This window comes from Alternaria dauci, chromosome 1 (genome assembly GCF_042100115.1).
Source record: "Alternaria dauci strain A2016 chromosome 1, whole genome shotgun sequence".
NCBI lineage: Eukaryota > Fungi > Ascomycota > Dothideomycetes > Pleosporales > Pleosporaceae > Alternaria > Alternaria dauci.
In genome coordinates, this window is record NC_091272.1 from 3,384,391 (window position 1) to 3,410,732 (window position 26,342).

At 52.7% G+C, this 26,342-nt stretch overlaps 6 protein-coding genes across 6 annotated transcripts; 3 read left to right on the forward strand and 3 right to left on the reverse strand.

Moving 5' to 3' along the window:
- Positions 1-125: 125 nt before the first annotated feature.
- On the reverse strand, positions 126-670 carry ACET3X_001060 (uncharacterized protein; the record flags this gene model as incomplete). The annotated part of the gene is made up of 2 exons (XM_069446309.1): positions 126-556; positions 610-670. 2 exons carry the CDS (start codon positions 668-670, stop codon positions 126-128), a joined length of 492 nt encoding a protein of 163 aa, XP_069311302.1.
- Positions 671-6,370: 5,700 nt separating this feature from the next.
- ACET3X_001061 (uncharacterized protein) lies at positions 6,371-8,353 on the forward strand. Its single transcript, XM_069446310.1, has 2 exons — positions 6,371-6,623; positions 6,674-8,353. The coding sequence occupies exons 1-2, from the start codon at positions 6,547-6,549 to the stop codon at positions 7,980-7,982; spliced, it is 1,386 nt and encodes a 461-aa protein (XP_069311303.1). The 5' UTR covers positions 6,371-6,546; the 3' UTR covers positions 7,983-8,353.
- A 1,914-nt stretch (positions 8,354-10,267) lies between these two features.
- ACET3X_001062 (uncharacterized protein) lies at positions 10,268-12,502 on the forward strand (the record flags this gene model as incomplete). Its single annotated transcript, XM_069446312.1, has 4 exons — positions 10,268-10,334; positions 10,443-10,665; positions 10,722-12,420; positions 12,482-12,502. The coding sequence occupies 4 exons, from the start codon at positions 10,268-10,270 to the stop codon at positions 12,500-12,502; spliced, it is 2,010 nt and encodes a 669-aa protein (XP_069311304.1).
- Positions 12,503-13,302: 800 nt separating this feature from the next.
- ACET3X_001063 (uncharacterized protein) lies at positions 13,303-13,774 on the reverse strand (the record flags this gene model as incomplete). The annotated part of the gene is made up of 2 exons (XM_069446313.1): positions 13,303-13,469; positions 13,627-13,774. 2 exons carry the CDS (start codon positions 13,772-13,774, stop codon positions 13,303-13,305), a joined length of 315 nt encoding a protein of 104 aa, XP_069311305.1.
- A 357-nt stretch (positions 13,775-14,131) lies between these two features.
- ACET3X_001064 (uncharacterized protein) lies at positions 14,132-15,944 on the reverse strand (the record flags this gene model as incomplete). The annotated part of the gene is made up of 4 exons (XM_069446314.1): positions 14,132-15,064; positions 15,116-15,605; positions 15,656-15,783; positions 15,915-15,944. The coding sequence occupies 4 exons, from the start codon at positions 15,942-15,944 to the stop codon at positions 14,132-14,134; spliced, it is 1,581 nt and encodes a 526-aa protein (XP_069311306.1).
- An 8,264-nt stretch (positions 15,945-24,208) lies between these two features.
- Positions 24,209-25,568, forward strand: ACET3X_001065 (uncharacterized protein; the record flags this gene model as incomplete). The annotated part of the gene is made up of 2 exons (XM_069446315.1): positions 24,209-24,220; positions 24,276-25,568. 2 exons carry the CDS (start codon positions 24,209-24,211, stop codon positions 25,566-25,568), a joined length of 1,305 nt encoding a protein of 434 aa, XP_069311307.1.
- Positions 25,569-26,342: the final 774 nt, after the last annotated feature.

The window sequence follows — 26,342 nt, forward strand, 5'->3', positions numbered from 1 at the left end:
GACCATGCCACTTTTGTATTAGACTTGTGAAAAGCTACAAACATGCTATATCACGCGGCAGCTAACTAGTTTGACGAAGGATGATGCCCCGTTCCCATAAAGACGACCAATGCATGTCAAATGGCTCAAGCCATGACAACCAACGCTGCGGCGCCCATGGCGACGAGCGAGCCCATACCAACCGCAGGCGTTGCAAGAGCGGCGCCAGCAGTCTCGGGGGGAGGAGATGTGCTGCTTGCCTCGGGCTCACCAGGGCGACCTGAGGATGACGCAACCACCTTCGTTGTAGTAATCGACGCAGTTGAAGAGGCGGAAGCACCAGAGGACTTGCTTGAAACTACGGGCGTGGAAGACGCAGGAGGAGCCTCGGAAGTGGGGATTGGCTGACCGGGGGGAGGCAGGATAACACTGGTAGTAGTGGGAACCAGTCCACTGCTCAGAACAGAGGAGAGGACCGACTCAGCAGGAGGTGGCGCATGCGATGGCTCGCCAGGCTGCGGAACGCACTCGGTGACGGTGACGGTAGCAGTCACAGTGGCAGCGGGCGCGCAGACAGCTGGAAAACTTGTTAACTTGTGTGCTGTACAATGTGTAGACCAGGGTACTCACGGTCCGTAGCGACGACAGCAAAGACCAGTGCAGCAACAGCGAGGAGCTTGTAGCCGAACATGTTGATAGCGGTAATTGGATTGCGGGTGGAGATGGAGCTGATTAGAGCTGGGTTGAAGTATATTTGACTTGAAGTGATGCAGCTGCAGAGATGATGGAGCGTTTGGTGGTTATCGTGAAGAAAAGAAGACGCGGGTCTTGAGAAGAGTTTTTTATATGACGTGCTGGCAGCGTTTGCAGTCACGGCGGAGATTAGCTCCGTGGCAGGCAGGAGCGAAAGTGAAGGTGAAGGCGCGTTTGTGAGTGGGCGAGAGCGTGTCTTTTCGGGCTTAGTGGTTGTGATCACCCACGATGTTGAGATTGCAGGAACGAAGGAGCTTGTTTATGACTAGGTGTACCTCGACTGTTGGATACGACTTCTTCTTAGGATCCGTTTGCTCTTTCCACTTTCGTCTGACACTGTCCCTCTCCAAAACAGAACCTGGAGTAGTCCCATTGCTCTTGTAGAAGTTGCGAATAGAAAGATTGAGTTCATGCGCATTGAGATTCGAGAAGCATAGGCAGATTGAGATTAGAAACCTACCGATATCCGGTCTTCCATGGTACACGTGGGTATCAGTATACTGCTCTATCGAGAACAAGCACTAGAGAAGATGAGGGAAGACGAGACGCGCGAATAATCACACAAACACTTTGAGTGGCTGTTTACTTGTATACTTGACAGATTGCCAGAATTTCATCGCAATATCCCTTGACCTGGTTGGCATATGGCAAACATCGCGAAGAAGTAGGCTGGCTTGCTGTTCCATGCCACTGAACATCCAAGCGAGATCCGACTTTCTGCAGGCTGCATCTCACCTCCATCACGAGAGTTGGCGGACATGGTAGCGAAAGCTACCTTCTGACTTGGCTCGCCTTCGATAGCTGTACAGCACTCCTGTGGTGTCGAAAAGGCCTTGCTGCGGGTCAATTGAGCCCTCCCTCTTTATCTGATTTATATCCTGCTCTTTTGATATCTGGGTATGTGCGTGCTAGGTCAAGCAATCTGAAAAGTCCTGAGAGTAGGAGCCCGTGGCGTTATGTGCGAGTAAGCAGCCAGCTGACCGCGTAGGACAGCGCAGGAGACAGGACGTGTCGAGACCCGGTCTCTGTCGCCATTCACCGCGCAGGAGTAACGTCTGACACCCTAAAGATCCTGTGTTGTATTTGAGGGCCGCTGCACGTTTATCGCCATGCTGTAGGTTAGCCTGGAGCTTCACAGGCGATGCTAGCTACACAGCAGGTTTCTTCCGCCTCGATACGATGCGATAACGCTAACGTGGCTGCTAATCGCGTGGCTCTGCTTTGACACTTACCCATCGTCTCGGGTACTCCAAACACCTTGCAGTTTCTTCGTTCCGCGGCTGTCAAAAGGCGAAAAAGTAAGCTGCTGCTGCGTTGTCCCTACTAACCGGATGTCGGGAGATGAGCTTGCTGCACGACCCCGACACGAGCTGTACGCGCTGCCTGCTTGCTTATCCCGTACAGCGAATATGCTCGTGACGGCGATTGGCCATGCAAAGGGCCAAGACGGTGGCCTGAACACGGCGGTGTCGTAGCGTGGCTGGTGGGTGCTGTAAGCTATAAGGCCCAGGATTCTTACAGGCGCCTGTATGTGCGGCATTGTTCAGAGAAAGAAAGAAGCAACGTCCCGCGGGGCCCTTTCCGGCCCTCCAAGATTAACCACCCGCACATCTGGAGCGGTCTGCTTACTTGCATAAGTAATTCATGCATTGCTACAGAGTCGCTGGTAACAGTGTGCGATGATGTGCGACATTAGAGCCTCTTGACAAACAACTAGTAAAGGAACGCATGGAAATGACTTTCGCAACCAGAGAGCGACCGAGGACAACGTAAAACGTGGCCTGAGCTAGATTAAGTGTACGGCATCGAGATTTTCTCACCGCATGTGTTGTTTCGCTAAGGAGTGCTTACACACAACGCATGGTACAGACCGCCTGTACAAGGTTGATCGCTCTTGGAACTCTCGGGGATAATTCACCCTTTGCGGGAGGTACAGAATTCTGAAAACGGACAGCAGGGCTGTGCTGCCGATCGATCTACGGATGAACAGTGGCGAGCTCCACCGAACGCATCTCGTAGGATTGCAGGTTGCATACCCAGTCATGATTGGCAATTCAAGCACGCCGCCGTATAGAAAAACGGTTGAGAATACCGATGGACGGACTGTTGGTGGGAGTTCTCTCCGATGTGCTATCGGCCGGTTATCTCTAAGGGGCTGGCTGGCTGCAAGCTAGCCCATCGTACATATGGCAAGCTAATGCCGCAGATTAAGGCGCATCCACGTCAACTTGAGCTTTTACGGAATCCCGAGAGCGCATACGGTACGAAAAGGAAAGAACGATAATCTCGAAGAGGGGTTTCTGAGGGGAATAGGTTGTTTGATTGGAGAGGAGAGTGTCGCCGATAGGTGCATGCAAGCGAGTTCTAACCGGCGACCGTGCGTTAGGGTCCGCGGAATGTCATCGCACTGAATCCCGATACTCTGGCATTGTGTAATTTGGAGGTCATGGTTTGAGACATTTAGACCTTCCAGATTGAGGAAGAAAGACTGTACCACCCACCAATATTCGGCGGCTTTGCAGACCGCAGCAAATTGAATTGCGCATCACGGCGCCTGGCTGCTTCCCGTACGATTGAGATAACCGAAGGATTGTCCATTGGGACTTGTGGAAAAGCCATGTCCCAAGGCTGAGTTTGAAGAGTGTTCCGCCGTCACGCAATGGTGGTAAGTAACATGAGAAGTGTAACGGCGGAGTAGCGAAGAAATTAAAGGGTACTCGGATGTTGCGGCGTGGCGTAGTCGCTCCACTTGCCGCATTGGTACAAGTTGCTCATTGTCTCGACATGGAACTATACAATCAGATGGTGTTGCAGCTTGCTTCATTCCCAAGAGTGTTCATCACACATGGTTTAAAGGCTGGAGAGGGTTCGGAAGCCCCAGCAGTTGAGTGGCTGCTCAAGGTGCAGGAGCACAAAGCCGCCCTGGAACGAAGTGTGTTCAAGATGCCGCAAAGGTCATCGTAACCGCCTGGATGCAAGATCATGCAGCTTAACGTATTTTGGGCTAGAATCAGGTGCGTCGGCTCCAGAATCCTTGCCGTGTGGGCACAAGATGGCGCCAAGCCAATCCTACGCGACGTCACTTTAACCTCAGGCTGATGCGGAGCGTTGTGTACCGGTTGTTATAGCGGCGTGGAACCTGCGCCGCTTGACGGCAATCTGAAAGCCTGAGATTAGTCCTAGGGAAATGGGTGTGGGAAGTTTGGTTGAAAAAGGAGTCGGTCGACCATACGTGTCGGCGAGCAGAGGCTCCCAGAACCATGGTCGCTCACAGCCCTGCAGTAGACGAAAGCAATTCTGTGTGTTTGATAGCTGGCAAGCCCAAGGCCGGCTCGTTGCACTGAATGCAGGGAGCCAAGTTGAGGGTAAGGCGACGTTGAGCATCTAGAAGCCATGGTTGAATACGCTCGGGCAAGATTCCTGCTCACTTGGTCCACGAAGATCCGATGGGATGCACGACGGGCGGAGATATTCCATCTGAGATGAGATCTGAAGCCTAGTGAAAACACAGGGATGATTGAATATGACTGGCTAAAACAATGACAGGCCGGAGCTAGCACCCCGGCGATCTCACCGTGGGCACTCACGGCGGGGCAGAAACGATGGGAGAAATGAGCCATGCCGTGTGACGTCAGCGGCGGGCCGGGTGCTGGATAAATGCCATGGTGACAAATAGTCGAATTCAGACGGACAGACTCAATTTCCCATGTTGCCAATAGCCCGGAGGACGTCAGAGTGGCACTGATCATGGTGTTGACAGAGCGCCGTCCCTTGTTCTGGCACATGGTGTGTACTGGGTACAGAGAGGGTAGTAGGCAGCGAGGGCAGCAGTGTTTATTGTTGTGGACCAGGGAGTCGGCGACATGTTTTTATCAGGCGATCGGCGCGCACGTCCTGAGGGGGGCAGTGGACAGCAAACTTCTCAGGGCGCATCAGGGCTCCGAAGCTGCGTGGGAAGTTGGATCGGATCGACGCTATTCCCGATACGACGGTCGCGTATCTCAAGTTTTGCTGCTTGGATCAGGGAGCCCCCTTGTTCCTCAACCCAGGCGCTGGGCTGTCATGAGATTTGTGCAGTGCGGTGAAACAAGCCGTTTTGGCCATCTCACACGGGTTGCAAGTGAGGGTGATCCAAAGCTCGGTATTGCTTGGGGGCGGGTGGCATGACGAGGTACGACGTGATGGCGCAGGATTAGAGTCGGTATAGCATCAGCCGCTGGGTGGAAGCCCACGCAGGCGGGAATGAGACAACGGCAACCCGACGGCTGCGTCTCCATGGCGCGGGCCAGCTGTGGGTGCTCGAGCGTGTGCGTTCGCGTTTGGTTGAGCAGTTTGCGGAAGCCACTGCGCATGTGCAATGGCAATTGCGGCGGCCACAACAGCCGGCGCACGTTTGTGTGGGTGCGCGTGGTGGACCAGATGGGAAATTCATGGTTACTATGGTAGCTGGAGGTGGTCAGGGACGCTGTAAACGTCGCATCGCATCGCAGCAGGTGGGAAATGGCGCCGAGCCAGAGCGAGCCATGTTAGTCAGCCTCGGAGACGGGAGCTGCTCGACCCCGCCTACGCCCGCAAGCAAGATGCGATGGCCATGGAACAAGACATGGCAGCAGCACCAGCACACCCAGGAACCAGCGCTGATATGATCTTGACGCGTCTCGTTAATCGGCGGGAAGTGCCACATAGATGCTAGCGTGCTCGATCGCCAGTGCTGACCAAGCCACGGGCGTGGTGTTGTCCTGTCGCTGGCGTGCGGGCGCCCAGAGGAATATGCAGCTATTGAGCCTGGCACAGAGCTAGCCGCGAACCTTTCTTCCCCCACTCCACACGCGTCGCCGACTGGCCTCGACACCACGCCGGCCATTCTGCCGCTGCCTGTGACTGGCGCCATTGGCTGCTGGCCGTATCCCCCCAGGCGCTGCGGGGACTGGCTGGGAACTGCAGGCTTCCGGCACACTGCCCTGCTGCCCTGCCGCTGCTTGGGATGAATAGGGCGGTCAAATTCCAGAAGACTGCAATTGCTTCTTCGCACTGTTTTGCTATAACATGGGCTAGACAAGCCCTCGACGTAACGCCCCTCGTACTGCTTGTTGCTTGCTGCTTGCTGCTTCACCACCCACCGACCCGCCAGCCACCCCCTGGCAGCAGCCAGTCAGTCCCCCTCCCCTCCGAGTATCGATCTGCTCTGCAAGCGTCCATGCGCAAACTGTTTACTGCCATCGAAATACCCAGTCTCTGCACGCTAGACTCCGCCACCTGGTAATCCTGGTTAACCCTCCCCCGGCCCGCAACAGAGATTTGTGCCCATCGGAGCCACTCACACGCCCCTCCCACCTCGATCGCTGACGTCCCAGCGCCTGTTCCCACTTTTGCACCAATCTTCTGCCTCTTCGGGTCCCGCGGCCAACTTTGGCCGTTGCTGCTGTGCGTCGCATCACTCGTCGCGTATCTGTATCGAGCTGCGTTGTGCCCGAACCCTGTCGCTGCGGTACGTGAGCTTCTCTCTGGCTCCATTGTTTTTTCGGCCCATCTTTAGGCCTGCTCCGCCCAGCCCAGCACATCCGCACCCGCGTGGACAGTCGCCACTTTTCCCCTCTCCATTTACATACTTTGCCCGCCCGCTCCTCGCAGTTTTCCCTTCTTTCATCATTCCTCACAGTCGAAGTCGTTGCTAGACGTACCCCTCGAACTGTTTCAATCAACCACCTGTTGTTGCGCTGACATAGCCCCATCTGTCAGCTACCCCGCCGCCGCCACACACACACACATCTGCCACTCCACACCACGCTTTCATCCGTTGTCTGAACAACCATCATGCCTGCCGAACGTCGAACTTTTACTTCGACCAGACCGGTCAAGACTGAGCGTACTCATGAAGAGAACCAGGAGCGGTTAGTCGTCTCGACTCATTCCACTCGCAACCAATGCTGATGCCCGTTAGTGCTTACATTGCTGCCTCGCGCCGCAGTGACCGTAGTCTAGAGGCTCGCATTGAGTCGGCACGCAGAGCTTCTGAGATTCACAAGAAGCGTACCGGCCGTGCTTTGCGTGTGACTGAGCAGGATGTCATCAATGAAGAGATGTACGAAGAGGAGGATGATGATCTGCCTACCCAGTACCAGCGCCTGAACGCGCACCTGCACACTACCTCCGTCATGTTTAACAAGAAGCTCCATGATTACATCGCGACACAGCACGGTGTCAGAAACATGTTCATGTCGCAGTACCAAAACCAAGGCCCGGCGTTCCCACAGTTTGCTCAGCAATATCCAAACAACGGCGCTTCGATTCCTCAGGCGACCAACTGGCTGAATCCTTCCATGCTACCACCTCAGCAATTTACTCCGGCTTCGCCTCAGGGGTTCCAGCAAGCGCAGCCATTTAGTCCGACTTCCACTCAGCCACAACAGGGCTACCGCCAGTCGCCGTACCACATTCCCCAGCGGACCCAGTCTCACCAGCGCGCTCTTTCGATTCAACTGCCTCAGGGCACATCGCACTTTGATCCGTCAGCTCAACCGGCAAGTGCCGGTACCACAACGCCGCAGACCGAGCTCAACCGGAGACTGTCTCTACCGCCGCAAGCTTTCCAGCAGTCAAACCAGACAGCAGAACGACCAATGCGCCCTTCGCTATCGCGTTCGCCTACTGCAAACTCACTCCAGCATCGCCAGTCATCTTCACCACAGACTGCCTCGCCAAATGCGGCTTCAGTTCATGATGCGGCACCTGCGCAGAGCGACCCTAATACGCCTACTTCTTATTCTTACAGCCCAACCAACTATCCATACAGTTCGCAGGCACTCAACTCCAACCCTTTGACCTTGTCTATGCCGCCTGAGTCACAGCAGTTCTTGGGCTCAGTTCTTGACCAAAATGATCCACGCACTGCTATCTTCATGGCTGGGAGCGACAATCTTCCTCAGCCATTTGCTCCTACCTACACTTACAACCCCAACAAGGTTGCGCGGACACCAAGCAGCACAACCATGTCGGAGAATGCTACTGGTTCCGCTCAGACTTTGTCCTCAGGTCTTAATTTGAAGACCGAGCCTGTATCTGACATCACATCGCCGTCGATGCCAAGTGCTATATCCGATGGCTTTTACTCCAACGATTCTTTCTTGACACCTGGTAACGCTGATTACAGCGCCTTCTTCGACTTCCAAGGCGGTGATTTCTCACAGTCCTTTGATGACCAGTCGACGAATGATCAAGACAACGGCAACAGCCTAGTCAATTGGGATTAGACGTCCTTTTCTTCTTGTGTTTACTTCTTTTTCTTAGGCCAAAAGCCCCTTTGTATTATCCTCTTTGGACTTTGTGCGTTGATTGCCTTGTTACTTTGTGAAACTTTCGAGTAACGGTTGTGGTTTCACACACCCATGATACCTTTTGTATAGTGTCATTCACGAGGTCACGACTGGAGGCGTTGTATGGAGTTTTTCATATGGACTTAGAAAAGGGTTCATGTGTTCAGCATACAAGCGTATCCTCCTGAGGCGCTCCGAGGTTGCGGTCGCCTGTATAGCGATCTCCTCTCTCGGTAACACTTCATCTCGAAGTGCTTACTTGTAATACATAATTGTAACGGTTATCAGCCGTATGCGATTGATCGTGCATTTCTATCGTGTGTATGAGTTTTTGGTGATACATCATGAACAGTTTCGGTTCGCAGCTGTATGTTGTCTCTGGTTTTGTCGAGACTATACCTCCACACAAAATGATTGTCAACAGGGGTTTGAGGATCAACAAGCTCAAAAAAGAGGGATTATGCAGAGGCTCAAAGGATGAATGAGGACTGGCTCTTCGGCCTGTGGTTCCGCGACGGGTAACAACCTCGAAGCGGCCCGTCAAGGTATGTGCAACATCCACCAGTTCTGGAACCCAGTTACGCATCATGTTCTGCTACGTGACGAATCACACACTTGTCACTCATGCCTTCTGCATAGGTGTGCCCATGCGTACGTTGGTTTCGTCCAAGTAACGCTGGAACAGATAAGCCGGCTCACGTGATGACGCTAATGGTGGGCTAGCATCGTGGACAGCACCTTCGTACCGTGGACCATGCTTTCAGCAGATTTGATTCACTGCAACAACAAACCCAACCTCTGCGATCCGCAGCGAATTCTATATCAGCACGTTCGTTTTTCTTTCGCTGTCAGACTACATTACGATGCCTCAAGCCGTCGGAAGGACCCGCGGCTCGCGGCGCTAACCGTCCCGAGGTCTTGTCCTACCGCGAGGTTTTCTGTGAGATGCAGAACCCTGAGCCCGACTTTGGTTCCTGCATCTGTGCATCGAGCTAGTCATGGCAGATTCCACCCGAAAATACACAAGCCGTTTAGTGCGGTCCCTGAACTCGAGTCGTCCGTGGTCCTTGTGCTGCACTCCTCTAGCAAGCTCTTGTATCGTACCAGTGGTACTTGCTCTAGGGAGTCTAAAAATTGCACAGCCTCCAGTATCAAACAGTGTCGATCAGGAGGCAAAACTGCCGATATCGCGATCAATCTGGTGGAAGCAAATACAGGATGCATACTGATTCTGCAACGAACCCTGTCATGCGGCTCAAGTACAGATTGGCCAAGTGTACTTTTTTTTGGCCACAATGCCTTTTCTCATACGAAAGTCCATGCTACGGGAAAAGAAGTACCGAAAGGCGTCTGTCAGGCGGTACTCGAGCCAACTTTACCTTGTTGCGTCACTTGTGTAATGCCTCTAAAATACCAGCATGGTCGAGCGTAACGGCTTTGGGTGCAGTCTCCAACCTCGAGTTACGCCGAGTCATTGGCTCGCAACAACACCATGCCCAGAGAAGTGGCTGTATCAACCAGTTCAATCTCAACAACGGTAGGACGGATAACTTCGTCATCAATTGACTCCTTCCTTCAAGTCTTTCCCATCTTCGCCTCCTTCTGCACCACCGGTGGCGGCTGCTGCGCTGCAGTGTTACGTTGACCTCCGTCCGCCGTCCGCTGTCCCGTAATTGCTGTTTCGAGTTAGATCCAGAATGATCAGGTTTTTGTCACACTATCAGTCTATACGAGTACACCAGACACCTTGTCTACGGATCGCTGCGAAGCATCCTCAGTCATTACAGTCTATCGGTGTGATGCAACTCCACTCTAGAGACGGCCGCTATTCCAAGACCTCACAAAGTCAAAAGCTGGAGCCCCACATGTCGACTGGAATAACGTAGGCATCATACACTGTACGCCGGCTGCCGTCAAGTTAGGAATTCCGATGACTTGGGGGGCGGATACCGTCAATGGAAGCATAATGCCGTGCTGCATGCCTGTTTTGGTGCTAACCGGTTGTTCCGTTACTGCAGCACAGCTATGGTAGGATCACACCATTATACCATAGCGGTGAAACGTACCTCATCACATATAAGATCGTTATCTTCGCTCACCCAGAGCACAAGCCCTTCAGCTCTAGTTATCTGCTAGACACAGCCTCTCGTTTCGTTCTCCATCACCACTCGTTCCCTGCTTTACCTCCTAGAATACTTGTCTTCTGTGACCTACGAAGAATCATGAAGCTCAGTACCTGCATGCCGTTCGCGGCCTTCCTGACGCTCGTTGCTGCTGAGCGGGCGCTCCGTAAGTTTCAGACTCACCACTACTGCTGGGAGCATTTACTCTCTCAGTCGTCATACTGAGATTCTAGTTTCTTTTTGTCTTCTGATCTTGGCTGATAGCTTTCTCTAGTAAACTTTCCACAGCACATGCGACCCCGGCAGTACGCACCACCGCCGCCTTACTCTCCTCCTTATCCTACTTCGATAAGCAGTAGTACTAGTATCTCACTGTCTACTGGGTTTCCTCCAGTTCCAACTTCCTCGTCATCAGCAAACTATACGGCACCGGGACCCTCCACCATTGTCTACACCAGTGTTGTGGTCATCACATCGGTAGTTGTTCCACCGACATCGTGAGTACAATCAGTTCTAGTAGCTCAATTCTCGTTCAACTAATTTGTTGATACAGCCACACCTCGTCTGGAAACTCTACATCTACCGAGGCTACAGCAAGTAGCTGGGGTAGCAGCTCTTCATTCGTGAGCGTCTCTCTCTCGACTGGACCTCATTCTTCCGGATCCGAGTACCACTCATCTTTACCACCGTACGAGACCGCACCTTATGGTAACAGTACCACCATAGCTTCGTCTACCTGGGGCACAGGTACCGCGCCAGGGTCTACGACACCGTCTTCGACCTCCACGGCGATCACCAACTCCACAAGTTCACATAGCCCCTATGTTCCGAAACCGACGACGACAGAAGGGCCAAGCACTAATGTCACTGTCATTACCTCTGTCATCGCTTCCACTACCATCATCACCATTTCCCCTCCATACCCTTCCAATGGAACGGTGACCGAAACAAACACTGAGCCTACAGCGACATCCAGTGGTAGCGAGACTACTTCTGGGATTGCTACATCCTCTGGCTACTACGTTCCACCTGGCAATGTCAGCATCAGTAGTACAACTGAAACTGAGACCGTCTACTCATCTACCATCGATGTCTCAACCATCTCCTGGATTACTTTTACTTCAGTAGAGTCATACACTACGATTGAGACACCAACGTCAACCACCGATGATTCAGTATCATCGTCGACTTCAGATTCATCTAGAAAGTCAGGAACCACGCGGAGTCGCACCTCCACACGCGATTGGTCTCGAACTCATACCCTATCCCGGCATTCCACAACTCATTCTGCATCATCCACGCCTACCTCTTCTGAAGAGTCGTCGACGGCATCATACACTCCGAGTTCTTCCGAAGAAGTCCCCAGCCCGTCTAGTGCAGAGTCCTATACACCATCCTACACAGCATCTTCTACAGATGATACCAGCAGCGGACCTAGTGCATCTGAGACCGACTCTGCTTCATCTACGTTGTCGCAATCATATAGCTACTCATTCAGCTCCATCGTCACAGACACGTTCACGCTCACGCCGTCGGATACCACAACGTACCCGGAGCCAACGCCGACAACGGAAAGCTTCTCATACTGGTCGTCATCAAGCCAATCATCTGGTGAATCCGAGACTCCTTCGTACACAGAAACGATCAGTTCAAGCACTAGCAGCTTCGTGTACCCTTCTGAGACGTCATCAGAAGTGTTGAGCAGTGAAACTGGTACCATCGAGACGCCTCCTGCCACGCCAACACCTTCTAGTAGCTCCTCCGCGTCTGACTCAGTCGTCACATCTAGCAGCTTGACCAGCTCAGAGACGCCTGAGGAATCGAGCACGTACACATTTACCGAAACGGAGTACACTTCCTTCACCTCTTCCCCACCCTCGACCTCTTCTAGTAGCGAGTCCAGTTCCGAGATCTACGAGACCTCTAGCAGTATCGATAGCTCCTCCAGCTCAACTTCCATCCTAGTCAGCTCTACCAGTACTGATGCCACTGCTACCTCTTTCCCCGTCGAGTCTTCTACCTCTACTTCCTCGGGCTATCCTTACTGGAGCTTACCGCCTATTAGCTCGGCTACCAACACCGATGCTACTGCTACTTCCTTCCCCGTGGACTCGAGCACCGAAGTCACGAGCGCGACTGGCAGTCTCACGCACACGACTTTTGAGACGAGCGTGAGTTCGACCAAGAGTGGGTATGCGCTGCCGCCTGTAGAGACGTACGAAGTGCAGAGTGACAAGGTGAAAAGGGGCATGGTGAGACTCTCTACTGCTACTGCTTGATACATAAACGAACGAGAGCTAATTATTTCTGCAGATGGGTATGTGGTTCATGTGAGAGTGACACATTGGATTGGGAAGTCATGGTACCCTTTCGGATGAACGACCAGATGAAGCATGATGAAACGGCACTGCATCTTACGCAGACAACAAACCCACAGTACTCTCTCGATTTTTCTCGATTGGTGTAGACATTCCTTCCATTTTCCTTGTCGAGTTCTCTTCTTTTCGCTCTCTTCTCTTCTCCCCCACCCGCTCTGCCAATGGTCCCTGGGATGGAGTGTTTAATAAATGATGACTGCAAGATGTTGGGTCATAGTCCGATGAAAGAAAAAAAAACACTTGTTTCTTTAGAAATACAAGCTACTGCTTGGATATGTTGACATGTGAAGCCATGGGTAGTGACGCCTTGACGAATACTAGAGGAGAATGTGTAGAGCTTCACAAAGACATTGACATTGGCCTCTACCATCACATACTCAATCACTTGCTAGCCTGACTTGCCAGAAATCTATTTTTCGGCTCCGCGCGAGTAGATACCGAGAACCTTCTCCGCTCTTCGCCGATCAGAAAAAGCAATATTCTCAACCTGTATTTCCAGACTTGCTGTGAGGTCATGTAGGACATAGATTGGTACTACATCGTAGCAGGTAGCGTGTGGACCGAACCAAAGTCGGACAGTGTCAACCAAACACTCATCTAGTTTCACCTTCCGACAAAGACCACAATATTGTCGTTGAAACATTATTTCATTCATTCCGTCGTGACAATTTAGCTTCACCTTCCTGAGGCAGCTATGCCAACGAAGCATGTCTCGCCCATGTCATTAAGTATCTTTCCCCATACATGTCGACTTCTTTACATCTTACTCTTGGCCTCGCCCTTGAGCTCCTGTGCCTTGCCCTTGGCCTGACCAGTGAGCTCGTTGGCCTTGCCCTTGGCCTCGCCAGCCATCTCGTTTGCCTGGCCCTTAGCCTGGCCGGTGGTCTCGGGGACGGCCTCCTTGACGGCGCCAGCGACTTCCTCTGTTCGTATATCGTTAGCCTTTGTCCTTGTATACTACTAGGGGTGTTTGAAGCTTGCGCACTGTACGATGTCGTCATATTCTCGGCTATGTGAGACAAGAAAACATCAGGTGGTGCAATGTAGATGGGACACATGAGGGATGGAAAGTGTACGTACCGCCCTTCTCGATGCCCTTTACAGCGGCGCCAGAGATTGTCCTGTCGACGGCTTTGGCAGCATCCTTGATCGTCTCTACGGGGCTCTTGCGCGCGACGGGTGTGGTGCTGAAGAGGCGGGCCTGGCGGGCAATCTGTTGACGGAACATGTTGACGGTGTGATGTGTAGTGTTGGCGTTGAAATATGTGGAGATTGAAAGAGGCGAGAAAGGTGACAATTGATTTATTGGATGGTTTGTTAGATGAGGTTCTTGTGGGTGTGCGGCAGACGACAGCTTTAAAGCATGTGGACGTGGACTGAGCTGCTGTACTATGACGTAGCTATGATCAACCAATCGCGGATGTGGGCCCTAGCTGCCATGCATGGCGGAGGAGCATCGCGATTGCAGAATTAGCATGCCTAGGCCTCACAAAATTTTGCACGTGCATGTCTGCTATCATGAATCCTATTAATTCATTCCGATCATTCAAGGCCTTTCACCTGGCGATATCGCATCTTCTCACGCTTAGAACAGCGACTTCTGCCACCATGCGCACCGGGCGTTCGCGTTGCTGTCGCGCACATCCTCAATGCCCGTGACGTTAAGCTCCAGAACGGTGGCGTCCGGACCGTACATGTTGAATTGCTTTACGCCCTCGGCGTCTGGTACACCATTCTCGGCAAAGCTGGTAATGAATTGTTGAAGAGCAATGGCAATGGTCGTGTTGGTAACGCCAGTCGGCAAAAGAGAAGCAGCGCCTCCATCGTAGTACGAATATGCGATATCCTGGCCATGTATAGCCGGAGGAATCGCAAAGAGATAAGAGTAAGTCTTGTTTCCGTAGGCTCTGGAGAGGTAGTTGGTGTTGCATGTGAAGATACCCTCGCTCACAATGAGGCTGCCGCGCTCAAAGTTGTTGGTGTAGCCCAGAGAGCCATCAAACACGGCAGGGTAGAGGGTATCAACGATGTAGTCCAGAGACGATTTTGGCATATTGGCGAATGAGCCTGCGAGCCGGTCTTCCAGTGCATCCTCGTTTGGAAGATAGAAAGGAGTAAAAAGTGCTCCTTCGTTAGCGTTATGGCCAACCATTACGCGTACGTCCTTGTCGAACCGGCCTTGTGCTAAGAGTTGGGCGGGCAGCAGAGGAGCGAAGAGACCATCTACCACTGGTCCGTAGGTGTAACCGCCATACGGAGAATCGTAGATGATCTGCTGGGCATTCGCACGTATAATCTCTTCGGATGGAAGAGCACGCAGCTCCGCGAGAGAAGTCGTGTTGGTAAGCTTAAGGAACTTCTGGTAGACATCCTCTTGCGTAACAACGGAGTTTACAGGCTGCCATCCAGGACTCTGCGGAACAGCTTGTTGGAAGGGAGCTGATCCGTTAGTGCCACCATATGCAGTGATTTGATGCATAATCGATCCACCTCCAGCACTTTCTCCAAAGACAGTGACCTTAAAAAGAAGTCAGTTTGGGTCACAAATGCAGATTCCAGCTCCGCTTACTCGGTTCTTATCACCTCCAAAGAGGTGAATGTTTTCCTGAATCCACTCAAGCGCAAATCGCTGATCGTATAAACCTAGGTTTGAAACACCGCCTTCCGCTTGGTACGAAGGACCACCCATCCAGCCCGTAGCGCCAAGACGGTAGTTCATAGCAACATAAATGACGTCGCCATTAGTTGAGTTACCGGACGCAGCTAGTAGCCCTGCTGGGTTGTTGTTTTTCTCGCCTCCCGTATAGCCGCCTCCGTAGATCCACACCAGAACGGGAGCATTGTAGCCTTGCCCAGCTTTGCTCAGCACGTCCTCGGGAACGAAGACATCGAGAAATAAGCAATCTTCAGACTCGCGGGGATCCGGGACGGGGACTGGGCTGCTAGCGTTTGCACCCGCCGTCGAGTACGATATGTTGGCAACAGGGCGACCGAGCAGATAGTTGGTCAAAGACTGGCCCGCAAGTGCATTCCAGGCAGGGCTAGCCTGGGGGCATATTCTGTGTACGTCAGTCTGGTCATCCAAGCACTATGGCCTCACAGCACTTACCTCGATACACTACCATTATTGACAGTTGATCTGTCTTCTGCTGGAGCCTGAGGCGGCGCAAACCTCAAGTTGCCAACAGGCGGAGCGGCATATCGTATGTTGGAGAAGTTGTAGAAGTTGCCGGTATCCTGGGTCAGTTAGTAGAGCGACGCCAAAACTGGGAAGAAGATTGACTTGCATTAAAACCCGAAGCTTGGTAAATCTCGTAGCCAAGGTCGACAGTAGGCAACGAAGAGCTCTGTGCATACGCAGCACCTACCAAGGCTGCAGCTGCGGCGAGTTGCAGCATATTGGATATTTGGATGAGATGTAAACAGTGCAGTAGTAACGAGGTTGCCAGCGTCTATATCTCAAATACCGGGACTTGCAAAAAAGGTAAGTCTACTTTTTGGGCAAGGGCAGCCTCTTAATCAGGTAGAGGTCGAGCATCAATATATACTCCTATATTCTTGCCTAACCCAATGAGCAACATGTAATGCTGCTGCAGTCACGCATAAGCCGTAGGTAGGTTCCGCCTCGCTCTAACGCAGTTGCCTCCACCACAGTAGCTGTCAACGGAATCAACCTTGATTCCCGCGCCGGTGGCTTTCCAAAGCAGTACACACGTGCGTCATCGCGGCGGAAGCTTCGGCGACTAGCGCTGGGATTGATTCGGTCGATGAGGACCAGTGCGAATACGATCAATACGTGGCCAGCTGTGCATGACCGTTCAGATACCTGAAGTTGGAGAACATCTTTCAAATTTTATACGTTCTCAGCTGTAAATTCACTTTGACGTTTGACGGGTAGAGTTAAACCTTCTAGCTGTTGTTCGGCGTTCCGGTGAGATGGGACGGGATGTCATCTCGGTTCTGATGCAAGACGATCTGACGAGGATGTTCCCCGCAGAAAGGATCCAATGCTGTCAGGGCATTCTACCGAGGCATGTCACCTGGCCACGGAACAGCTTCCCTCCAACGGCCTGGTATATTACCACCTGTCGATCGTTGAGCGCGTGATAGAAGTTGGTCCCGACCGCGTGGGCGAAACTTCGGCCGTCGTATTTCGCAATGGTCGATCATTTAGACGCAAAAATATGCATACACGATACGAATGTCGCATATAATCAGCGTGTGTAGTCCTAGGCGTAGTTTGCAGCATCTATACGCACTTGACAGATTGTATGCGTTTTCTACTTTAATTGGCCTGTCTGATGGTGGGCAAGTATCGTGAGCTATCGAAATGCGGGCTAGGCTCTATTTGCGAAGGGTTCCGACGATGACGTTTGTCGCGTTGACCATCTCGACGGCAATCTCCATACAATTAGCTGCTCATCCTCAGCTGCGCAGCATTTCAAGGATTTCACAAACTATCTCTTGACAGCTTACTACGGCGCACATGTGCTGTGCATCACATTCGAAAAGACATTACTGCTCGATCCTGCCCATCGAAAGAGGGAAACGAAAGGGAAGTTAATCCCTCCGAACAATATCCACTATCGTAGGAAGCTGTGAGAGGTCGAAATATTTGAAGAAAAAGGGGAAACCCACGACACGACGTAAATGTGTTGTTATTTGTGCTAGTATATCTAATTTAGAGCATGTGGCTGAGAACTCTTTCACTTTTACTCTTAGGCTACCCTTACAACACCATTGAACCCGTGTCACTAGAATGGGAGCGAGATCTTGCGTCGTGGGAAACACTAGAATACTCTCGAGACCTCCATCTCATGACATATGCGATAAGCCATGGTATTTTACTCGTTCTTTGATTACAACATGTTAAGGAAAGTATTCAAGTATGAAGGGCGAACGACAGTGAACTGTCTTTTAGAGATTACTTACTACAACCACCCATGCGCATCGCTGTTCGTTCTCCATTTGAATACCGTCAAGTCTCCCACAATTGCCGATGCTCCCAATCTTTCTTAGTAATAGAATCAGTGCATAGAGGTCTTTTGCGCATTCTTTAAATAGGGTTTGGTGTACGCGTGGTCCATTGCTATGCTGACATTCCCAAGGCCAGCTACAGATCCTTACAGGACATGAAGCCGGAGCCATTTCTTAACTTTGCCAACCTATATTGCTAGTGAATTTCTCAAATTGACAGGAGTCTATCCATTAAGAACGAATAAGCTGCCGAAGGCAATGCAACCTGCCCAGAACTATTATCCTCACTCAGCCTGTCACTTCCGCGATCTGTAGTAGTGCATCTTCTCCAACGCCCACGCTTATGATGCACAATTCTTCCAAAGTCCGAACGCTTCGAATGCATTACCTGCTTTACTACGCTGACCAGTCGTTGAGATGGTGTGGAGTATTGAAGCGCGCTGACAGTCTATCCTGATATCAAATTACACCACTGGAAGATGCAGGTGCTGTATAAGATCAATCCTTGTCCTACAGCAGAAGACACAACGTTGGAAGTCAAGTACCGGCTTGAAAGGAATCGAGCACTATATTCAACAAGATGGATGAAGGACATACACGGACGCCGGAAGCCACAAGTGAAGGAAAGTCTTCGACTTGAGTGCCAAAGAAGGAAAACAAAGATGACGTGTTAGTTAAAAGACAGAATACAAGTCATTGATCCCAGCTGTCAATGATGGTGACCGCATTGAAAAAGCCGACAACGACGAGTATAAGAATGTCCCGAAGCAGCCAACCACCCTCGGTGACCGGACTAAAGCTGAAGCTGTTGCTATCATGCCTGATCTGAAGCGCAGGTCAGCCACAGAGGATGAAATGGGGGAACGAAGAATATGAAGATATATGAGGAGGGGTGTGTCTTTGCCAGCAAGAAGAAACAAAAGAGAGCTCCAGCTACGCGGGCAGAGAAGAAGACTCCTGCCACGATCAAGCTGAAGCTTGTTCAGACCGAGAAGAAGTTCTGAGTGGCACATTCGTGTGTGCTTAATAACAAAGAAATATCCAGTGAGGATATGACAGATGCGAGTGCATTGACAGCGCCGTCAGTCCAATTAAGAGGCGAGCGTGTAGGTGTTTGGACGTCACGACAACCAGTATTCCGTACATTCTCAAAACCCGAAGAGGTTCGCGAAGCGACTCATTGCGTCTCTCCATTCCCCAAGTCTAATTGCTGCTTTTCCATCACCAGCACATACCATCGCCATCGAAAGCCTTCTTTCTGAACTCCCTCATAACTTCACCTTTGCCTCTTTCGCACCGAAGCGATAGACAATGTCTTCAAACCCATCAGCAGCAAACACATACAGCCACACCAAATCCTCCTTTCCTGTGTTATAAATCCCATGTTCCGCATCACCCGGTATAAAAACGACTGAGCCCTTGTTGACCTCATACTCTTGCCGATCGATACAAACAGTCCCGCTCCCAGATATGACATGATACATCTCCGCGTGGGAATGCCGATGTAGCTCCAGGTACCCTGCATCACCCAGTGATTCCGGATGGGACAGAGACGGCATCGCCGACCTGGACTCGGAAGAAGCGGAAGCAGCGCAAGCCACCGACTTTCCTGGCGGACAAGTAGCAATACCCGCTGTAAACGTATCCGTTGCAGATTTGTCCTTGGATATGAGAGTTTTCCACGTCACGTTGCCTCCTGTACTAGGATCGGGGAAGCTTTCGGGTGGCATGCTGGCTATCTGCGCGGCATGCAGGACCAAGGGTTTGACGGGTCGCTTCGAGGCGGTGGAACGCATTGTTGGTTATGCTGTGTGACTTTTGACGAAGTGGCTTATCTGGGGAGAGCGGGAGAGCGGGAGAGCGGGAGGGCAGATGTGCATGTGCATGAAAGGTACGTTTAGACGGGGACACGACTTCGCGGAGGAGCGGGTGTAGGGGTATACATATGCATAGGTGCCTGGCTGTTTTCTTGAGGCTTGTGATGTTACGAGTATCTCGGGATTGCTACGTCTTGTTGACATATGTATGTGGGGTCTGGAGGGGTAGCTTGGTAGACGCACTCGGGATGGAAGCTCTGAGTTCTGACTAGTTCGAAGCGTCAGTGGTCACAACAAAAACAGTACAATGCTACCATACTCCAAGGCAAAAGTAATGCCCGTTGCGCTGCAAACTTTAAGCCTTCAGTAGACTCAAAGGCACATCTCTATTCTCGTGGAAGTATCAACAGCGTGCTGGGAGTTAGGTTCCTTCCTGCTCGCTTCGGCCCGTCGTAGAGGCGCTGCGATGACGCGATGGCTTGGTGTTGTGCTACTGACTCTGCTGCTGTCAGGCCACATGGCAGTTGTCGTAGCGATCACGGCTGAGGTTCAACCTCCCGCACGTGCACACAGAGCATACAAGGATATATGCAGGTTCTGTCTTGCCTGCCTAACAGGTTGTGATGAAATTGGCTCCATCTTGTCGATTCATTGTTGATCGATTCAACTCCGCAATCTGTCATGTCCCGCGAGATAACAGATGTTCGACGGTGAGAGACGCTGTATGGAACAGCTGGACGCTAACCACAGCGGGTAATCCGGATAATGATGTAAACCTTCCAGAGCTTGATTGTACCTGACAGGGGCAGCATAGAATAACGTTCACGTAGATTGGGCTGCCACGTGGTAGACGACAAAGACGCCGCTAGCATACATGACAGAATTAGGCACAAGGATCGCATGAGACGCCTCTGTGTCAATACGTCAACATGGCAGGGCTGGCCCGGTGGTTGACGGATGCTGTGCACGGTTACTGCTAATATTGTACGTGCAGTCTGTCGCAGATGCACACTCGGCATGCTGCACTCCTCTGCAGACTATCTGCCCTTGGTGGCATGCACAGCAGCATCTCGACTCTATCAATCGCGCAGAGGTTGCACAATCGGATCGCGAATACACAATGATATTCTGTGATCCGTATCGACAAGTCAAGCGACGGTCAGCACGGCTAGCGCGGCGAGGCGCCTTGTTCAAAAGCAACAACGTCCAACTGGCCTATTCTTAGGCGATCCCGTAAATCCACCGAGTTTCAGAGTGCATCCCTTATGGCCATGTGGCGTACATCGGGCCTGGTATAATGCCCTGTCGTGTTTACCAATGGCCGAACGCTGGGATTAAGCTAAGGCCAATCTGTTCTGCATCTCATCATGCGCATGTGCGTCCAATCTCACTCCTGACATCTCCGCCCACCTACTCGACGATGTCTCTCCCACCCCTACGCTTTCTTGTGCGACCAAAGGATGCTGTAGACTTTATTGCGATAATGAAGTTTCTGACGTGGACGAGAAGCAACGAAATCGCGCGCTGAGCGCTGCCGCTTTCACAAGGCTGCGTTTAGCCTGGATTGGCCGATTACAATGGCCATGGAGAAGTTTCAGCGAGGGCACCCAGCGCCCGAGCGGACGAGAAACCGATCTGGGACCATGACGGGGGACAAGGCCATTGCGAAGAAGAGATCGAGCTTGGGCAAGGCGGCTGGTGGCTTTCAGAGTAGATTCCTTGCGTCGATAAGGAGCAAGAGGAAGAACGGTGTAGATGGAGAATTAGCGCCAAACCCCTCGAGGTACGTACTGTGCTCCCTTGGACCTTGAGATGCCGCTGATCATCGCAACACAGCCCGTTTCTGGATGCACTATTTCGATTACCAGACGAGCTCCACATCTACATGCTGCGCGAGTTGTGTGTCGCAGATCTGCTTGCTTTGAGAAGAGTGTCGCGTGTGCTCAACATGCTCGTCACAGAGAACGCACCTGCACTCGTGCGCTATTGGGTAAAGCATCGGCTCGGCAGTCTACATTTGCAACTGTACCCGGCTCCAAGACCAGACGCCATCGACTTTCCGTTTTTACTTACTATGAGACGGCGGCACATTGCGTCTATCAGGCTAACACGACAGCTTGCAAATTACCTTGTGGGTGAGCCACAGGAACACAAGCAGCTGTGGACGTCGGTGTATGAGAGAATGCTGCCACTAGTCTTTGGGGTTGGATATTTCTTAGATGAACATCGACGACTACTCTTGGAAAGAGATCTTGGCCATATCCGGCCACGCTCTCGTATTGGCTACCATGTCCGTACAACGGGCGGTATCACACCCCAGGAAAGGAACATACTGAAGAATCTGGACGCACCCCTGCGGCTACAGTACTTCTACATGTACTGCTTCATTGTGCAGGTGCTGCTCCGGAAGCTACGACCATCAAGTCGTGCGGGAGCGGTGGAAAAATTCCTACGAGGGTGGTCCAACCAGCCGGCTTGTTCAGAGGACGTAGCCTTCTTGCTGATATTGGGCGGGACTGGCCAGATAGCCAAACTCCTCGCTTGCCCAATGTATAGCGATCGACGAAGATATCTCCTTGCGTATAGGACGCACATGTCGCCTCATACGAGCAAATGCTGGAGAAGACATTGGAAGGATGCGGGCGTGGTATCACCCGCACTACTGGATGACATTCCGTGTACGCAGATTGGCATAACACAGCTCGATCAGATCTGGGTGCCACTCATGGCTCATATGATGGAGGCGGGGTCAAGGGACTTTACTGAACAGGAAAGGATACGCTACGAGGAACTGAAGACGACGAAGAAATTTGTCAACGAGGTGATGGGCTATGATATTCTGCGAGGCCGCGCAGCTGACGGGGGCGAATCGGACGATGAACTAGAGGCATGAGAAACGAGTTAGCATAGTACCAAGACCAGACACTTTGTAGCGGCCAAACTCTGCACCTTCCTCCGCGGGATTCGACACATGTCGGTTGCCGTTCAATTTCCGCTTTTTGTCGGTTGTTGAGGCTTGCACCTGCTGGCTTGGCTTAGTTTCTGCTTCACGATGCCACCAGTCCATAGCAGCCCACAGCTATTACGTACTGGTCCGGTCGGGTAGCGCGCTATGAAGGTTAGGTGACGATGAAGGCCGACGGCAGCTATGGACCCTGCGTCTGTCAACTAGAAAAAACGTGTCGCATGCGGCCAGTTTCTGTTTGTGTCTAGCAGAATGCTTGACCTAGCAATGTGCCGTGCTTGACCTCGACGGGAAGGCATATTGGCGCCTACCCACTCTACTCTGAACTTGTCAACCCAAACCTCGGTCTTTTTTTGCATTCTACCAAATAGACGAGAATTTATTGGAGGGAGAAAGGCTTCTCATTCGCACATGTGTATATTGCATTCCCCGGACTTTTTTCTTTTGCAATTTTCCAGCGGCCGGGTAAGTGGCGGGTAAGAGGACCAGATGCAGACGAGGCGGGCTCACAGAGCGACCAGACCCTGGAGTGGTTGCCGCCCAGAGGCCGAGCAGGCAAGTCGTCGTTGGAGAGGGCCCACTTGGTAGCTTCCATGGGCGCCCGTGCGCGTCTTCTGGAAAGCGTCTTCAGTAGTGTGAGGTGGAGCACGTTTGAAAGACTTGGAAGACTTGGAAGACTTGGAAGAATTGGGCCGATGTGACGCGAGGGCAGAGCCAATGAGGTACTCGACGGACTTTGCCGCAGCGTCAATGAGAATGCGGGCAATTACTGGCGAAGGATTCGCTCCACCGCCATAGCACAATCGAGCATGGCGTAGTCGACGCTTGCGAAGCGTGCAGCTGTGGGATGAAGAGTCTGAAGGCGGCATGACAGCGAGGTACAGTAGTGGTTTCAGGCGGGTGAAAGTGGAAGGCGGAAAAGAGAGCGGACGTGAGAGTGGCATGGAATTGTTCCGTGGCAGATTAGGAATGACGGGCAACGGACGGACAGGTGCAAAAGCAACCCGCAACAGTTGAGGGCGCTGATCGGTGGTGGAAGAGGCAGTCGCATCCCATCTCGATCGGGAAGTGGCGCATGGTGAGGGTGCAGTAGCGACCGGAGGGCCATGGAGAATGCATGGGGCCAGGGCGGCCGGCTGCGTCATTGGCTGCGCCTGCTGCTCGACAGACAGACAGATGCCATCCGCCGTCACATGTCGTACCGTCCACGGCACGCAGGCGGCACACATCCCGCGTCACATCCTGTCAGCATCTCTGCATACGTACATGCGCACACGGCAAGTGTGTGTTGTATTGTGCGGCGTTGCGTGGTGTTGCAAAAGACGTGTTGTGGCTGGGCGGCCAATGGCGGGCTGCTGATACTGACCGCAACAACAGCCCGCATTCACCCTGGTCGCAGTAGCGTCGGCTCTTGCACAGATGCTGGTCCGCGTCCTTCCACCCCCCGTAATTGCTCCCAGCAATCGTCGCAACCATGGGAGCTAAATTCGCCTGGTGCTCGGCGCCATGCGTGCAGCGTGCCTCCATCGTCTCCATGGCAGTTCCATGCCGTGCAGAAAGCCAGTCGAGTCCTAGCGCTGTGCGGTCAGCGCGTTCCATATAACCCTTTGCTTTGAGCCCCGGCCCAACGTTTGCGACCAAGAACCACCGTTTCCCCATCCGAGTGCCGCTCGACACCTCCAGCCACAAACACCACGCGACCTTGCCACCCTCTGTGTCCTGAGACGTCTCCATTCACCACTCACAGCCCAACGAGCACCACACCTAGAGAACCCCAGGCCTGAGCAGCGCGGCAACTACTCCCTTCTGGGCTACCCACTGTCAGCTGAGCCGCCCTCTCCGACCCACCACGACACACCGCGAACACCATGAGACGGTAGAGATAAGACAGAGAGCAGGAACCATGGACTTTACGGTAAGTACCCGCGCGCTTGCACCCATCCACCCTGCCCACCTGACGCCGCCCTCAGATCTCCCTCGCGCACTTTTGCGAGACCCACGGTCCGACGTCCATCATCTGCACCCAGGCCTCGACCTCCCCCTGCGGCTCCTGCAACCCGTGTGTGACGCCGCCTTCCGAAGAGCCGCACGCCGCCTACTCGTACAACGGCCTGTACGATCAGCCCACGACGCTCAAGCTGAACCCGCGCCTGCCACAGCTCACCTCGCCCTTTGACTCCCCGCCCAACAGCCCGCGCTCCCCCACGCACAACCCCTACTTCCCAAGCCTGCCCTCTTCGTCCGCCGGCAGCTTTGGCGGAAGGAGGGCCAGCAGCACCATCGACTCCGACTCGGATGCGTGCGAGAACTGCCAGATGGTAGTGCCCCAGAAGTACAGCGACAAGATCCCCAATGGCGCCCCTGGCAGTCCCACCAAAGACGGGCGCGGAAGAAACGGTAGTCCTGTGCTGCGCAGCTCTCAGAACTACCCAGTGCGCCGGCCCACCTCTTGCGATGATGTCAGTAGCACTGATTCCTCCGATGTCTCAGACACAGAGCAGTCGACGTCTTTCCAGAGTGGCGCATCCAGCTCCTTCCCAGACTCTATACCTCCCTCGCCCATGCGCGTGTCGAGGGGCATACACACCCACACACTGAACTACATCTCCACCAGTCAGCCGCAGTCGCCCAGCACCTACTCGCTCCTGCGCCGCACCTGCATTCGCACCTTGTCCACCGAGGTCCTTCCTCTCAGCAAGCCTTCGGGGCCCATTATGTTTGGAGATTCAGTCGCTGGCTACACCATTGCCTACGTCTTCCGCCTGCAGGATCCGCGGTCGCGAGGGGCTAAGCGCACCTACGCCTTTATTGCCATGGCTGGTCGCGACTACCGGAGAGCCACCAAGACCATGGTCAAGATCATCGAAGCATTCGAGGGTATCGCCAACCGCATCATCTCCTTGGCCGATAGAGTCCTTGAGCGCGAGAGCGCAGCGTCGCAGAGTCTTTCACGTCCAGCCACAGCAATTTCCGGCAGCACGCCTCCTCTTGGAAGTTCCGCCTCTTCCATGCCTCCGACCTTTGCCTCGGGACACAAGGAACGCACCTTTTCCACGGCGAGCACACCCAACTTCCGCAACATCACACCCGTCTCCTCTTTCCTGTCCGCGAAGAAGGTTGACCCGGATGGCTTCCCTCGTGTGTCCCGCGACGTGATGAAGGCAAAGAGCCTCGTCGAGATTGTTGGTCAGGAGAATTTCTTTGTGGATCTTCACGGCCTCTTCTGCCATCTTCTGCACTCCCTTATCAAGCAGTTTGGATGATGACTTTTTCTTCCGTTACTTTGCTTCGTTCATACGTCTTCTTCTTTACATGTTTTATTCATCAACTTTTGTCGTGCGTTGTAGCGTCTTCGTTGTCTGTTACTTGGTGCGTTGAGCACAGGCGTTGGGTCAGGTGCGATTACTTCAAAGACATTCTTGTCCAGCTTCGCAGCGTAGAGTCGTCGGAGCCGAAGTAGCTTTTATACCCTTTTCGAGATACCCAGGCTTCTCTTACGCATTAGAGACGTGGACTCATCGTTACACTGGCGTTTTGGGGTGAGGAACCGGGAATGAGGGTGAGGATATTAGTGATGATGGCGTCATGGCCACGATGAATTAGGTGATGGTGGTCTAGCTTGTTTGTAGCACGAAGGCGTACAGTGCCGTTTACATGTTGGCTTAACGTGTTTGCGTGTTTGCTCGAGGTACTGTTCCAATTCATGAATTCAGTATGTGAATTTGTATCAACATCGTGGCGCTATCGAGTAAAGGTAAAGGTGCTCTCTAATCTAAAATCCGAGCGGTTGAGGTTTGAGAGAGCGATGTCGATTCATCACAGACAGCTCTCACAAGGCAGATGCGTTACGAAACAGACAAGGCAGACGAGTGAACGCGGTGCGTGCTCTTCCTGGTTAGCGCAGGCATGTGCGAGGCTGAGGTTCAGACGGAAGCTTCGAGTAACAGCACCCCCAAATGCACGCACTCTACAGCTCGGTGGAACAGGCACACGACCTCACGATAATGATACACCGAGCTCCACGGCTTACTTGCCAT

Coding starts and splice junctions, on each gene's coding strand:
- ACET3X_001061 (XM_069446310.1), top strand. CDS start 6,547: ATGCCTGCCGAACGTCGAACTTTTACTTCGACCAGACCGGTCAAGACT. Junction 6,624..6,673: donor CATGAAGAGAACCAGGAGCG/GTTAGTCGTCTC, acceptor GATGCCCGTTAG/TGCTTACATTGCTGCCTCGC.